This window comes from Nannobrachium achirus (genome assembly GCF_963921795.1).
Source record: "Nannobrachium achirus genome assembly, chromosome: 3".
Classification (NCBI taxonomy): domain Eukaryota; kingdom Metazoa; phylum Chordata; class Actinopteri; order Myctophiformes; family Myctophidae; genus Nannobrachium; species Nannobrachium achirus.
The window spans coordinates 12691842-12709319 of record NC_137812.1 but is presented as its reverse complement, the minus strand read 5'-3'; the positions used below and the strand labels follow the sequence as shown (position 1 = coordinate 12709319).

Sequence of the window (17478 nt, the reverse complement as noted above, 5' to 3'; positions counted from 1 at the left end):
AGAAAGGCCAGGTAGACTTGTAGCTGAAGGGGTTGCCCTTCACCATCCTGATCCTTTTTAATTAGCTGCCACAGTGCTTTTGGGCACTGATTCTCTCCCAGTGACAGGAAGTAGCTCTTGATAGCTGCCCAGCTGTCATGTAGCCTCTTAACAGCAGGCCACAGACTCAACCATCTTGTGGGTACATGTCTCCGTACAGCATGATACTCCTCTTCCACAAAGTCAAACACTGCTTTCAATGCATCAGTACGGTGTGATGATACTGAAAAGTGACTGAATATTTTGTTCACTACAGAGTCAATGTCAATATCCAGCCTGTCTCCAGCATTCTTTGCACAGTTGTGTATTATGTGGGCCATGCAGTTTGCCTTGATTATGACACTGTTGTCTGCCTTTAGCTTCTGGAACACTGAATTATTTTTCCCATAATTTACACTAGCATTATCAGCAGTGTAAGCTGAAATCATGTCCAGTTGCAGGCCATTTTCTTTTAACTTGCTTGTAATCTGGTGGTGTATTTTGGCAGATGTCTCATTACTATCCTCATAAAAGTCAAGTATCTTGTTTTTCAAACCCAGCTCTGGTGTCCAATAGCTCAGAGACAATGGGAAGAGCTTTGTTGTGCCATGATTAGAAGCATCTGAGGCCACTGAAAAGAATGGAGTGTGGATTTTTTTATCACTTGGGAGTTGAACCACAGGTGTATTTAACTCTCTCAAACAAGTCTCCACACTGGCAGGTGCAAGCACATCTGTAACTATGGATGATGCTTTAGTACGACCACATGCCATTTTCTTTGCAATATCAGAGTCTGGAAACATAACTGGTGCGAGCTTATTACCACAGTCCTCTGACCTGTATGACTGGGAGTGTTGTACAGTGTGGTAAACGCTAGTCATTTCAGCTGCTGTTACCTTATCTGTGTTCGAATCCTGTTTTGGTTTTAGTAGGAAAGAGTCCATAGACTGTGAAGCCTCCTTTTGTGCAGCACGTTTTTTGTGGGTCTCACATAGTCTGTGTCGTTTAACGTCGTATTCACCTCCGCTTTTAACTGAAAAACGACTCTGGCAAACGTCACAGAAAACTTTATCAGTCTCGCCTTGCACTGGTTTCACCCACGGATAAATAGTTTCCCAGTCTTTGTTATAACTGCATTTCCTTTTCTTTGCAGTGGTGGTAGTTTCCTCATGTTCATCCTCCTCCTCCATTTTCGTTCATTTGTCACAAAAACGTGTCGCTAAAAGGCTCGCTGGTTTCACTCTGTTTGTTGTGTTGCTTTTGGTGGGCGTTTCGTTCCGTATGCCGGGCTGTTTGATTGACGACAGCCGGGCTGCGCGCACGCACGCACGCACGCACGCACACACACACACACACACACACACACACACACACACACACACACACACACACACACACACACACACACACACAGTGTGTACACACACACACACACACACACACACACACCACGGCCCGCCCCTGATGACAGGCTCGACTCACTGCTCTCTCTTCACAGCCATTTGATAAAACCATTTTAGACGTTAAAAAAAAAAAAAAAGGAAAACTGGTGCTTGTCGGTCAGAATGCGGGACAGCGAGTCAATTTGCGGGACGCATGAAAAGTCACTGAAATGCGGGACTGTCCCGCGCAAAACGGGACGTATGGTCACCCTAGTTGCGCTACTCTGTTTGGTTGTAGGTTTAACCAATAGAGTTTGTTTGAATCTTTTTGTAACCACCCCTGGGAAGCAAAAGTATCACTTTTTTTTTACGGATGGGGCCAGAAACATGAACGCGCATCTAGGCTTCTTTGTATTGACTGCGTGTTCATAGCGAAAGTGCTCGTTCATGAATTGGAGCCCCAGCGCGTCCATGAACACAAACTATGGCGCAAAACGCATCACTTAGGCCCCACTACGTCACGTTTTACGACCGGAAGAAGGGGTGAAATTTGGCTTCATGCGCTGGGTGAGCAACTCAATGCAAGTGGACGGGCAGGGATATCTGGTGCCCTCTCTATTCTTCTTATAACTCTATGGGGCAAACCCCCTTCCAATTGAAGCTCACTTCCCAGGTTCTCATTCAGCCTGCTGTTCCCAGCAGATATTTCACCTTCTACCGTTAGCAATACATCATAATCTCAATGAGGTTTTGGGTGGACTTGATTTTATTACCATAGTCAACCTTTTCATAAACACTTGTTTTCAAAAGCCTGTCTGGTATTTTATCATCACGTTATGCTGTTTATATTATGGCCCCATTCATTTTAATGATAAAGTAAGGTATGTTTCTAAGGTTACTATTACCGAATGAAGAGTCGCAGAGTCGCCCTAACCGACTTTGTTTTTAAGTTGACAAGTGTTTACACTTTGGAGTTTCCCTCCCTTCCCCTCACAAAACTCAGTAAAAACTGATTTCCCACGAGAGCTGTGTTTGTGTGTAGTTCTGTGCACATGTGCCTGTGTGTATGTGTGTGTGTGTGCGTGCGTGCGTGCGTGCGTGCGTACGTGCGTAATGCTTCTGAGAGTTTTTCTCATGACTCATGTGAAGAATTCATCACAGAATGTTTCACCCAGAGAGAGACTGATTGACTTCTGGTTGAGCGGAGCTGATTGTGACAGATGTCCTGGTGGATAGCAAGCGTGTTTGTGACTCATAGAGTCTAAAGAGGGAGACCCGTGATTCTCAAACTGTCTTTTCATTTCGAGGCTAGGAGTGGGGGCTCCTAACCTTGAAATGAAAAAGACAGTTTGATCATCTACGGGAACACAATGTACACTGTCAAGTCCATCCATCCAGCCTTGCATGGTTTCCTCCGCTATCGGTCTATGAGTGGGTGAATGCAATGCACAATCTCTGTAAAGCAGGGGTCTTCAACGTTTTCAGGCCAAGGACCCCTTAGGTGAGAGAGAAATGAAGCAGGGACCCCCACAGCCTTTCCATAGATGCCATATAGTTTCATTGTTTGACAGCACCATCGTCAGTGTATTTTGGATTCACGTCAATTTGTGTTTTCAGATATTTAACCACTTGAACGGTCAATACTTAATAAACTTGACCTTTCCCTCTGTACTTAGTCTGCTCTTTTTCCCCTCAACACCAAACCTCTTTGCCGAAAATAGGCAAGGCGTTGTGAGCTTGTAGATCTTCTATTTCAAAACACACACAATCACATAGTCTAATTGCCAACGCGGGTTCAAAATATGATATGTACATCATTGAAAAAGGCAAAGACAAACAGCCACTCCTGCTTGCTCTCTCTCTCTCTCTCTCTCTCTCTCTCTCTCTCTCTCTCTCTCTCTCTCTCTCTCAGTCAGAGCAGCTGGTGTTGTACCACCACTGTTTGCCCTCCTCTCTAATCCCTGATTAACAAGATCCCTCCCTGCTGACAGTTTAATTGAATGCACACAGCACCTACAGATTAGCCTATACACTCACATGTACACACGCACTCTCTACACTGTATATCCCCGTGTACATTCCTCACCGCACACCCAGGGATTAATGCGCTGAAGGATGTAGCAACACATTTCACACACATACGCAGGCACATACACGCACGCACGCACGCACGCACGCTCGCACACACACACACACACACACACACACACACACACACACACACACACACACACACCTGCATACACACGCACGCGCTCGCACCTACACGCATAGACGCTCACATCCCCCACAAGATCAAAGATCATGCGTGTTTATCACACTCGAGGCTAACAGCTGAAGCTATAAGCTGATGACAGTGGTACACACACACACACACACACACACACACACACACACACACACACACACACACACACACACACACACACAGTGCTGCAGCTTATAGTGTGAAAGAGGTGTTGGCACATAATAATTGAAAGGTTAACTAGGACAAAAAGTTGTTACAATACTGTTAACTTTTTTTAAGGCCAGTAGAATTGCATGAAATTGTTCAGCGTTGCAATTAAGTTCATAGCGGGCCGGTTCTGGACAACCTGCTGATCCCATGGTACTTCACAATTCCTCCCAGGTGTTTTTGTGTGTGTGTGCGTGCGCGTATCTGTGTGTGCATGGCAACAATGTACTTTAGTTTTAGAAATGCACTGTTGGTATGTTTATTATCATTCATGTATTCTCTTTCTCTCTCTCTGTGTGCGTGCGTGCGTGCGTGCGTGCAGTCATATGTCTGGTAGGTTTGGGTCTGGTGGTTTTCTTCTTCAGTTTCCTGCTCTCCATCTTCCGCTCCAAGTACCATGGCTACCCCTACAGGTAACCATAGCAACCACACACACACACACACACACACACACACACACACACACACACACACACACACACACACACACACACGCACACACACACACACACTACTGCCTTTCCTCTAGCGCCGCCCGTAGGCCACACATGCAATGTCAAAATGCAATGAATAAATGCAATGTATGCTGAAGGCATACATGCTCCCCAAACGATGAACCTTAAATATATGAGTGACCCCATGACCAGCTAACAAAGGGAAGCTGATGGAAACTTCGCTAAAACACCCAAGACAGCGATCCACACGTCCCAGACTCTCCACCCTCCTGGCCCCCAAACTGTGGAATAACCCTCCCCGTTGCACCTAGAACTGCAGACTCACTCCCTAGCTTCTACCATAGTCTCTTCAGACTCCACCTTAGCCCATAGCACTTTGATCGCTTCAATTTATCTTATATATCGTCACTTTTGGGCAGAAACCTTGTATCTCCAAGTATCACATTTGTATGTTTTTTTTTTGTTTTAAGTAAAGCCCTGCTTCTTCATACAAGGCTGTCGCACAAAAGTAGTGAAAACAGCAGATCTACGAGCACACAACGCCTCGCGGTGCAAGGGGTTGTGTGCTTGTAGATCGGCTGTTTTCACTAGTTTAAATCATTTTTAAAATGATAAATACAAAACTAACGGTTTTGGATGTACAAGGTTTCCACCCGACAACAACGATATTATTGACATAGTATTTAACATAATGCAATGCCGTATTCATAAAATATCAAAGAATCAATGAAATTCATTGTCATGGGGTATGATGACATTTCATCACAATCACTTGCTGCTTCCAGACACTTGACATCTGTCTGCTTTAACCATGGATCTGTTTCTGAGCAGCTATTTACATGATATCATTTAAGGTAGAATGAGTCCAGATTCATATAGCAGCCTATAGCCAGATATTGTGTGAGCAACATGTGTGTCAAAGAGTGGATGACGAGCGCCCATTAAAAGACCACATTCCACAGCTCAGTTGTGGAGCGTCTTCTTGATCGGTGAAGAGAAGCTTCATCTACGCTAGAGGCAGTATGATTTTCATTTGTGAAACTCATCGTAACTTATTTCGGGGAGTGCATTCCAGAGGGTTGGGGCAGCAAAAGCAAAAGCTCTGTCGCCCCAGGTAAGTTTTTTAGTCTTGGGGACAACGAGGTCACCAGACCTGAGGGAGCGGGAGGGGACGTATATAAGGTTCCAGGAGATCAAGGAGGTATGGAGGAGCGAGGTTGTTTTAGTGCCTTATAGGTGTTTAGGAGTACTATTTCACCTCATTGAAAAATAAAAAAAATACAGAAAAAAAATCTGGACTTTTCTCAATTTCTTTGCCCACCCACATAGAGAGAGAGAGAGAGAGAGAGAGAGAGAGAGAGAGAGAGAGACTCATGATGACAGCCATACTTGAACAATCTCCTTCTGTATTTCTCTGTTTCAGCTTCCTCATCAAGTAAAAGCTACGGATGGAGGAGAGAGATGAGCGGAACGATACTTGAAGAGGAAACAAGCATGATGGCGTACTGCACTGCACTGTACTTGTACTGTACTGTAGCCTACTGTACTGTACTGTACTGTACTGTACTGTACTGTACTGTACTGTACTGCAGTGGTCGTCAACCTTTTCAGGCCACTACCCCCAAAATAATCATATTTGACTTGATCTATTCCATTGTGAAAATAGCAGATCTACATGCTCTACAAAATGTAGATCTGCTAGTTTCACAACTTCTGCCTCTAATATTTGACAATTTGACCAATGTTTGACCGGAGGTACTAAAAAGGTATTTAAAGTCCTTAAATTGTCACTTTAGAAATGTATACACGTATACTGTATGTTGGTTTGTTTACTGTAGAGTGAGAAAACAATTATACATCTGGGGATCCCCCAAAATAATTTGGGGACCCCTCTGGGGGTCCCGACCCACAGGTTGAGAACCACTGCTGTACTGTACTGTACAGTAATGTAATGTACTGTAGTTGAACTTGCATGGTCTTTTTATGTACTACTGAGTTGAGTTATTATCACCTTTGCAATCCGAATACCTAATAAATTATTATGCCACAAGCGTGAATAAAGACTTGATTCTGAAATGTCCTGTTGATTTCTGCTCAGTTCATTTCATTGAGCGTGTGTGTGTGTGTGTGTGTGTGTGTGTGTGTGTGTGTGTGTGTGTGTGTGTGTGTGTGTGTGTGTGTGTGTGTGTGTGGGGACAGGGAATTACCCACAAAGATAGTACAATCGGAGAAAAAAACCTTGTGGGGACAACTTTTTAGGGGTTAGGTTAAGGGTTAGTGTGTGTGTGTGTGAGTGAGTGTGTGAGAGTGCGTGTATGCGTGTGTGTGTGCGTGTGTGTGTGTGTGTGTGTGTGTGTCTCTGCACCTATGGAAAATGAACACAAAAGGTTGTTTTGGATACCGTGCAAAAAACACAACAGCAACAAAAACGCTAGCATAGAGCCCATGGCGTCAGTTCAGAAAAAGCTAAGGTATGGCAACATGTCTGGTGTCTTGCACGTGCACGAAGACACCAGTCATGTTGCGGGGATACTTTTTTCATTGTGTCATAAGTAATCGACAAGCTATATCAAACATTGGCTACAATATCCTCTGCTCAATTTTGTTTTGTTTTATTTTGTAGGCTCCTCTTCTTCTTTCGTGTATCATCATCCCTGATGATGTAACAAAATAAAACATATATTTTAGTGAACCCTTATATTAAAACATAAAGGACATAACAGTAGGCTACTCATATCACTAACTTAGCAGATCCTTAGACCCATCTGCTGCAGCCTGTTTAAAGCAGTACCATTATGATTTGTTTGGTGTTTTTAATTGATTTCCAATAAAAAATGAATATACTTTCACATTAAGCCAGCATATTTTTATACCCCCTGTTAAAAAAAGAAAAAGAAAGAAAATGTGTCATTTAAAGATCCACATTTTGGGCGGCAGTCATCCTGAAACATGGCAGCCATCTTGAAATTTCAAATGGCTGTGGGCGGTTTCATGACCCTTGGAGACGGCTAATGCGAATTGTCATGCTTTGTATCAGTGTGATAGTGAAATATAGCGACAGTCAGGCAAGTCGGAGAATGGAGCGTATTTTTGCAGAAACTCGCAAATATAAAGAAACCACTCCATTCCCATTGAAAAGCAGAATCCACCTTCATTATGTAGATTTAAACGTAGTCATGAAAAGCATCGCTCACTGATGCCAAGACACAAGCAGGAACTGCAACGACACTTGCACAAATCAACATGGTTAGGCAAGCATGGCAACTGTTTGTATCATGTGTGATGTCAGACCAAAACTTTGGTCAGTCTATATAAAGTGTGACGATTACATTAGTCTGTATTCCAGAAAGAGGGTGTTCTCAGAGGTAGTCAGACAGAGGTAACTGGACAGCGAGACCTGCGAGTGCACACAGACACGCAAAGTCCAAATATTTCACCCTCCAAGATTCCATCCCATTCCATCACATTGACCTCTCCTGCCAAACGATGAGGAATAAAGAGATCTCCTCAATGGTCTGCCGTCAAATCAACAGTGCTGTAACCAACCAGAACGGAGACACAGACAAACCACTGTCTCACAGTCATCAACAGTTGACCAAGACATTAACTCGGCCTGAGGAAATAAAGACACATCGGCTGACTCAAACAGGAAGGAAAACCCACGCCTGTAAACAGTGTGACAAGAGATTCTGTCATTTAAGTGACCTGGATAGACACCAGCGTATCCACACTGGAGAGAAACCCTTTCGTTGTAAACAGTGTGACAAGAGTTTCAGTCTGTTAGCTAACCTGAAGACACACATGCGCGTCCACACTGGAGAAAAACCTTTCTATTGTAAACATTGTGACAAGAGTTTTAGTCTGTTATGTAATCTGGAGACACACCGGCGCATCCACACTGGAGAAAAACCCTACCTTTGTAAACAATGTGGCAAGAGTTTCAATCATTTAAGTCGCCTGAAGGAACACTTGCGTCTCCACACTGGAGAGAAACCTTTCCATTGTAAACATTGTGACAAGAGTTTCAGTCTGTTAGCTAACCTGAAGACACACCTGCGCATCCACACTGGAGAAAAACCTTTCCATTGTAAAGAGTGTGACAAGAGTTTCAGCCTGTTATGTAATCTGGAGACACACCAGCGCATCCACACTGGAGAAAAATCTTTCTACTGTAAACAATGTGACAAGAGTTTCAGTATCTTAGGACACCTGAGGATACACCAGCGTGTCCACACAGGAGAGAAACCTTACCTTTGTAAACAGTGTGGCAAGAGTTTCAGTGTGTCGTCGAATCTGAAGAAACACCAGCATATCCACACTGGTGAGAAACCTTTCCAATGCAAATAGTGTGACAAAAGTTTCAGTCTGTTAGTTAAGAAGGAACAAAAGCATATCCACACTCCACATTTCGGTTTACCAGAGGGTACACGTGGTCTTTGTTGAATGACCATATAGAGGAGTTTGTGTTTGTTTGTTTGTCTGCCCAGGGATAATCTTGCAAACTAGTCCACTGTAGCAAAGAGCGCACTTTTTTTGAGAGAGGGCGAGATCATTTAGCGACGCTAAATGATCTCGCTCCTACTGCTTTCTTTTTTTGTTCTGATGTTAGAAATAGGTAGATTAATATTTTGCCCTGTACCTGTCCACAGGGTTAAGGGCTTCGCAGACAGGCGCAATTTTTCACACAGAATCTTTTTTAAATAAACCATTGATTCTCTATGACCTCATGCACACCTGCTCCGAATTTGCTGTGTGGCATGTTGCTGCGGCAGTGCTTTTTTCCACGATCGAACCCAGTTCTATTTGTGCATCTTTTCGCATGCAGTAAAATGTACTCATCGACTCCTTGTTTGACTCCTTTTCCGATCCGCAGTGTGGATTCCGCACAGCATTGCACACCAAATCCAGTGCGTTTTAATCGTGCAGCAAATGGAGAAAACGCAACGGGCCTGTGTGCAAAACCCTTAAGAGTGAAATACGCACTGCAGGTGTCTCACTCAGATGGTTAGACAGCAGGCGTGTGTGTGTGTGTGTGTGTGTGTGTGTGTGTGTGTGTGTGTGTGTGTGTGTGTGTGTGTGTGTGTGTGTGTGTGTGTGTGTGTGTGTTCTTGTTTTTTTCTTGTGCACCCTAAACACATTTGACAGATTGTGTTCTGGGCGAACACACACTCTGTAACCTGGCAGTGCATCATGGCTTCAATTCAACTCAGTTTCAGTCCAGCTTCTTAACCTTTTTTGTTTTTCCTGATCTGTCAAGAACAGACTCTGTGACTTGCCCGTCTAGAGATGTAGGGAGCAGACGTCTGACAAGTGGATCCCAATCTTAATGTCATTTCTACCTGTCTATTTCATTATAGTGATTTCGAACTGAGAACATGAAAATACATCAAAAACAGTATCAAGAGTGACTAAACCAATGGAGAAACCGGCGACACCATATTTTAGTTCAACTGGATCTCTTCACCACTAGTTCTCCTTAACATTTTAGTCTAGTTTTTATTTGTTGATGAAATTGTCTTAGTTTTAGTCATCATAGCTTAGTTTTTGCCAGACCCATGAAATGGGTAGGCCTACATAAGCAAATGTCGGTCTGTCTGTCTGTCCGGGTTTTCTATATAAAGGGTATATATGATGATGACATGATGATGACATGCCTACAAAAGGCATGATGTCATAAATGATGATGACAGACAGGGGGTCTGGCACAACCAGGTTGACCTGGTCTAGTTATTTCATTTTTTGTCATAAAAAAAAATCAAACCTCGGTTCGAAGTGAAGCGGTGAGCTTTTATTCTATGTGTTCTAGAGTTATGAACTCTGTGATCTATACATCTACAGTTATGGACTCTGTGATCTATTCATTCTTTATATATTCTGAATTCTACATTCTTTATATATTCTGAATGAATATATAAAGAATGGAGGGCCAAATTATCATGTGAAGCTTGACCAATCCTCAAAGTATCCATTCATCGGACCGGGAGGGACACTACACACATATTCTGGACGTACAGGACAGATAAAACCTGTTCATTCTGAACTGAAATGGCCATATATGGACATGGGACACACATTTTGTTTTTTGAAAAAGCCTATTCATTCTAGACTGATATTCTGGACGTACGGGACAGACAAAACCTGTTCATTCTGGCCTGGAGTGACCATATATGGACATGAGGTGACATACATTGTGTTTTTGAAAAACCCTGTTCATTCTGGACTGAGATCACCATATATGGAAATTAAACACACATTTTTTTTTTGAAAAAACCTGTTCATTCTGGACTGAAATGACCATATATGGGCGTGGGACACACAAAGCCACTCATAGGAAGCGGTTTTCACCGCTTCAAAAACAGTCTACGAACATTTGTCATCATAGACTAGTTTTAGTCAACGAAATCAACACTGATGCACATAAGCAGGAACTACAACGACAGCTGCACAAATCGACGTGGTTAGGCAAGCATGGCAACTGTGTGTTTAATGTGTGATGTCAGACCAGAACTTTGGTCAGTCTATGTAAGGTTTGAAAATTACATTAGTCTGTACTCCAGAATATGGGACGCGCTAAGGCCAAATAATATTCCAATACTCCCAAGATTCCATCCCATTCCATCACGTTGACCTCTCCTGCCAAACAATGAGGGATAAAGAGATCTCCTCAGCGGTCTTCCTTCAAATCAACAGCGCTGTAACAAACCAGAACGGAGACACAGACAAACCACTGTCTCACAGTCATCCACAGTTGACCGAGGAAATAAAGACACATAGGCTGACTTACACAGGAAGGAAAACTCACGTCTGTACACAGTGTGACAAGAGTTTCAGTCATTTAAGTGACCTGGGTAGCCACCAGCGTATCCACACTGGAGAAAAACCTTTCCATTGTAAACAGTGTGACAAGAGTTTCAGTCAACTAAGTGACCTGGGTAGACACCGGCGTATCCACACTGGAGAGAAACCCTTTCAATGTAAAGAGTGTGACAAGAGTTTCAGTCTGTTGGGTAACCTGAAGACACACCTGCTCGTCCACACTGGAGAGTTACCGTACATTTGTAAACAATGTGGCAAGCGTTTCAGTCTGTTGGGTAACCTGAAGGCACACCAGCGTATCCACACTGGAGAAAAGACTTTCCACTGTAAACAGTGTGACAAGACTTTCTCAACTAATACTGACCTGCAGAAACATCAGCGCGTCCACACTGGAGAAAAACCTTACCTTTGTAAACAGTGTGGCAAAAGTTTCAGTGTATCGAGCGCCCTCAAGGGACACCTGCGTCTCCACGCTGGAGAAAAACCTTTCCATTGTAAACAATGTGACAAGAGTTTCAGTCTGTTAGCTAGCCTGAAGATGCACCAGCGTGTCCACACTGGCGAAAGGCCGTACATTTGTAAACAGTGTGGCAAAAGTTTCAGTTTATCGAGTAACCTCAAGGTACACCTGCGTTTCCACGCTGGAAAAAGACCTTTCCAATGTAAACAGTGCGTCAAGGCTTTCACAACTACTACTGACCTGAAGAGACACCAGCGCGCCCACACTGGAGAAAAGCCCTACCTTTGTAAACAGTGTGGCAAGGGTTTCACTCGATTGTCTAGTCTGAAGCGTCACCAGCACGTTACCCACACTGTTGTCCAATCTGTTAGTTGAGAAAGAACACAAGCATATCCACACTCCACATGCCCTCAGGTAACCTTGCGTCACCAGGCTTTCTCGGAGGAAAGCCTGGTATTCGTTTACGACAGGAAGTATTTTCGCGTAGCCAGAAACTATTCCACAGTCAACAGTCTGGCCACGCGAGACTACAGAAGCGTGGAAGTGTGTGTGCCATCTGCGTGCCATCTGGCCTATCATCCGGCCAAAGTGTAGTCCATTTTGACTACAAAATGGTGTAAGACGCCATCCGCTCCCGACCGGATCAGAAGCCCGAAATTGTAAGCGATCCCAGGCTAACCAGCAGGTAATGTGGTCTTTGTTGAACGACCATACAAAGGAGAAGGAATACTTATGAGTTTGTCTGTTTGTCCGTCTGTCCGGGGATAATTGGTAATCTTGCAAACTGCTAGGCCACTGTTACTACTAGAAATGTGTTTGGGGCGAAGCTGACTGTATGACCCGACAGTGGTTTACATTGAACCCAGTTCCAGTCCTGCAATTCTGGCTTCTTGATGACTATCTTGATTATAATACTTTTCCCCCTCAAAATAGTTGATAGCTTTAATGTCTATTCAAAAACCCAAACAGAATCAAATTATTATTACATTATAATGCTTTTATATTAACACATTCCACAAAATAAAAATCACAAATCAAGATTAATGGTTTTAATTTATACGTTGGTATACCAGTCCACAGGGTTAAGTTTTTTTTTTTTTTTTAAAGACACCAATGATTCTCTATGACCTCATGCGCACCTGCCCGTGTCCCCTTTTATGGGCATAAAATTGATTCTATTAGTGTGATTGCCCTAACAGGGCATCATCTGGGAATCAGATGTAGAGGTCAGCTCCATATATGGAGATCTAGGTGATGATCCATCTCAATGTATGGATATCCAGGGTTTGATCTTTGATGAGGTGATGTCACGTGATGTCACAATGTCAACAAGGTTGAGGTGTTACAGCTTGGCCAATGTGACCCTTGGCGTACAACAAAGGTTTGAGTGCTTTGTGCCAAGATGCAGGCCAGATCCAATGTGACCCTGGTCCTACAACAAACTTTGAGCGCTTTGTGCAAAGATGTTTGGCCAGATGTTGACCAAGCTGTGTGTCATGGACAAAGCCACCGCTCAAAAATAAGAAATGTTCATCCATATTATTCATACTGTTTGGCTAGCTCTGTCTTGACGTGAAGCATGTAGGATGCACTTGTGTTGCTATGGCAACCATGCAGAAGTCTATTTCAGGAAATCTGCCCATATTTAGAGCGCCCATGTTGTTTTAAATCAAATCAAATCACGTTTATTTATAGAGCACATTTAAAAACAACTTTCATCGTACCAAAGTGCTATACAGACTTTTCATCATTCAAGTAATACAATAAAGAAAACATCTCAAGGTATAACAGTAAAAGCAATAACAACAATTACAATATAGTAAACAATGCGATAAAAACAGATAAAATGTGTCAGGGGGATTCAAAAGCTTGTGAGTAAAACAGGGTTTTGAGCCTGGATTTAAAAGAGTCAATGGAGGGGGCAGATCTAATATGGAATGGAATGCTGTTCCAAAGCTTCGGAGCAGCGACGGAAAAGGCGCGGTCACCTCTACGATTCAGGTTCGATGTTGGGACATCTAGTAGACCTAGGTCAGTTGACCTTAGGTGCCATCTGGTGGTGGGGGGGGGGGGGGGGGGGGTAGTTTATAAGGCCAGTGATATAAGCGGGGGCAAGTCCATTTAAGGCTTTATATACAAACAGGAGAGTCTTAAATTTGATTCTAAATTGGACTGGTAGCCAGTGCAGGGAGGCTAGGACGGGGGTGATGTGGTCTCTTTTCTTGGTGCCGGTCAAGAGCCTGGCTGCTGAATTTTGAATGAGTTGGAGACGGGATAGGGCTGACTGACTGATTCCAGCGTAGAGTGAGTTACAGTAGTCTAACCGGGATGTTATGAGGGCGTGTATGACAATTTCGAGGTTATGGCTGGAGAGAAATGACGATTTTTGATATGGAGCGGAGGTGAAAGAAACTGGATTTAACTGATTGTAAAGTTCTGATTCTGAACCGTCCTGTTGATTTCTGCTCAGTTCATTTCAATGATTGTGTAAAACACACAGTACATGTTAGCAGGAAATAGCAGATCTACAAGCTCACAGGCTCATATATCTGCTATTTTGAGCAAAAAAGAAAAAGAATCAAACCTCGGTTCCAAGTGAAGCGGTGAATTTTTATTCTATGTGTTCTAGAGCTATGAAATCTGTGTTCTAGATCTATACATTCTGTGTTCTAGATCTATACTTTCTATGTGGTTTAGTTCTATATTTTTATGAATTCTGAATGAATGAATGATTTTGTCTGGAGGGCCGAATTGTCATGTGAAGCTTGACCAATCCTCAATTCTGCATGCACGGGACATGTACGGGACAGACAAAGCCACTCCTTGGGAATCTATGGGAATCCACAAAAAACATGTACGGGACAGACAAAGCCACTCCTTGGAAGCAGCTTTCACCGCTTCAAAAAAAAAAAGATATAGTATAGAGCCCTGAGGGACTCCGGTCAACTATGGTTTAAGACTTTAAGTGGTTAACTAAATACTATACCACAGTGATCGAGTTATTCCCACAGAGCTATGGGAGCCCTATTCTGGCGGCGCCGAAGGCGCCGCCAGAATAGGGCTCCCTTCGGCGGCGGCGAAAAAAAATCGGCGGGTAATTGCGGATATAAAGTCGCCTAAAACGGGTACTTTCCTATATTAAATCATATTAAATCGGGTATTTCGCGGATATAAAGTCGGCTAAAACGGGTATTTCCTATATTAAATCATATTTTTCCTTTCACAATATTAATTCGGGCTTCACATTGGCTATGTTGACAACTCCAGGCAGTCTTTTCTGTTCATATTAACTCACCATTATTGCTCAGCCTCCAGTTCCCAATTCCTCCATCTGATGATCTGAGCTCTGAGCCATCCAGCCAAAAGTTCCCGTTCTGGTAGCATAAAGTCGGCTAAAATGGGTATTTTTCTTTCTCAAAACAAGGCGGGTCGGGTTCATATTTATTTACTAAAAAAAACATTGTGCACAGGCACACTAAGGCTACAGTCTTGCTAAGACAGCGTTGTTTTGTTTGGTTGTTTTGTCTTTTGTTGCTGTCCGGCGTGTCCGCCTTCCTTTGCCGTCCGGGCCGTGGCTAGAAGTGCAAAGACTCGATGCTGTGGTTCCTAGCTTAGCCTATGCCCAGGCCATGGCGAGACCACGCAGCTGGGTAGGTCTGCATCCAGGGCCTCCTCGGCCCTGGGGGAAAGGTAGGAACCATTGCAGCGAGTGTGTTATAACCCGGACGGTAAAGGAAGACTCACACCCCACATTAAATGCGCCTGATTTATAATAATAAAATGAATAGTAGGATTAAACGGTGTGATGTCATTGTTCAGTCTTACTGTCTAACATGTTTATTTAGTATATCTAGTTAACATAAATAATATAAATTCTTCCAATGGAACATAAAAAAAAAAAAAAAACGAGAAAAAAAAAAAAAAAAAAAACACACTTAGAAAAAAAGAGACCCCAAAGGGGGTTGTTGACTATGGGGTCCCAGACTTTAACTATGGGAGCTAAGACCCCACTGGCACCCACGTAACTCGAACTCTGCTATACCATTACTGTTCAGCAGCTGTATAGGCCAATGTTTTCAAGTCAGATAATAATGCCAGCAAGTACCGACTAGCTGACCCCATTCATTTCCATTGTCTTTGCTACAAAACACATTACATTTTTTCTGTCTCCCTTTCATATCCATATACAGTATATAGAGATTTCTGAGTTTGTCTGTGTGCCTTTCATGTCCATATATGGAGTTCCGTATCAGGCTTGTCAAAATATGGACTCCAGGCCAGTGTGACATCAGTATCTATGATGCCATTTTGATGTCATCAAAGTAGTCCATATATGGGGATTTGGAGATTTACTTTTTTTTTTTCTTTTTTTGTGGATATCCACACACATTCCACATTTCATTTGGCCAGTCTATTGTATGACACCACTTTTAAGGTCATCGGTCACCTTCATATTTAGGCCAAGTTTCAGCACAATGTGAGCTCCACTGAAGAAAGGTTACTTCCTTGGCCTACTGATCGTTCCAGTCCAGTGATTTGTGAGATTAATCCTGGACAGACAGGCACACACAGACCCCTCTTCCAGAAGCCTCAGCCGCCTACAATGCCTCACCATTAAAATCCCCAAATGCACCTTGCATTGATATTTAGATTTAAACAGGGGTTGTTTCCTTTGTGGCAACACAAACTGTAAACAGAAATAACCTGAGTAGATAGGTAAATTGTCTCTGTTCTTAATTATCTTCAGCCATATTATGACAAACAAAACCGATTACCGATCTGTGATATTTTAGAACCAAGATTTAAAGATGGGGATGGGAGAACTGAGTGGAAAGGCACTGAAAGAAGGTTTTCCGTTTTATGTTTTTGATTCTGATTCTCACATTCTCTAACATGGTTGAATTAATTAATTCACTACAAATCATCAAATAATCATTCAAGGAGAATTCTTCTCCCTAGCAGTGACGGGAGTGTTCCTCAAGATGACTTAGTTCCTCCCACCTGAAAAAGAAAAAAAAAGTGCTTCGTTTTCATAGTGTCCATTGGGCTTAGCGTTGCCTTTTCCTGTGTCTTTTCTTCTTCTTGCTGGCACATTTAACACAGAACCACTGCTGATCGTCCGGTGGGGCTGTCAGTATCCCGACACAGTACCCGTGGTACCAGCCATCGCAGGCATCGCAACCTATCATGAGGCTGCCGTCATCGGGCTGGTTGCAGCCGGGACAGATGCTGTCCTCGTCTACACACGTCGTATCCGGGACCACGTCGGTGCTGGCGGTCTCATTAACAGCGGTGCACGTTGGTGCAGTTTCCAGTGTGCCTGCAGTGGTCGCCACCACATCGGTACTGGTGATGCCCTCATCTACAACAGTGCATACTGGTGTCTCCAGGGTCGTTGTCACCACATCGGTACTGGTGATGCCTTCATCTACAACAGTGCATACTGGTGTTTCCAGGGTCGTCACCATATCAGTACTGATGACGCTCTCATCTACAACGATGCATACTGGTATTTCCAGGGTCGTTGTCACCACGTTGGTACTGATGATGCCCTCATCTAAAACGGAGCATACTGGTGTCTCCATGTTCACCACATCAGCACTGATGACACCCTCATCTACAACGGGGCATACTTGTGTCTCCAGGTTTGTCGCCAAATCGGAACTGATGACACCCTCATCTACAACGGGGCATATTGGTGTCTCCAGGTTCGTCACCAAAGCATCTACAACAGTGCATACTGGTGTTTCCAGGGTCGCCACCGCATCGGTACTGGTGATGCCCTCATCTACAACGATGCATTCTGGTATTTCCAGGGTTGTTGTCACCACATTGGTACTGATGATGCCCTCATCTAAAACGGAGCATACTGGTGTCTCCATGTTCACCGCA

General features: G+C 43.5%; 1 protein-coding gene across 1 annotated transcript in view; it reads left to right on the top strand.

The window, feature by feature from the left end:
• Positions 1-5929, top strand: part of tusc3 (tumor suppressor candidate 3) — a 196024-nt gene extending 190095 nt beyond the window's left edge. Inside the window, exons 9-10 of the mRNA XM_080721868.1 lie at positions 4178-4268; positions 5734-5929. Of these exons, the coding sequence (XP_080577994.1) occupies positions 4178-4268; positions 5734-5749 (107 nt within the window). The 3' untranslated portion in view covers positions 5750-5929. The remainder of the gene's footprint in view (positions 1-4177; positions 4269-5733) is intronic.
• The last annotated feature ends 11549 nt before the right edge of the window (positions 5930-17478 follow it).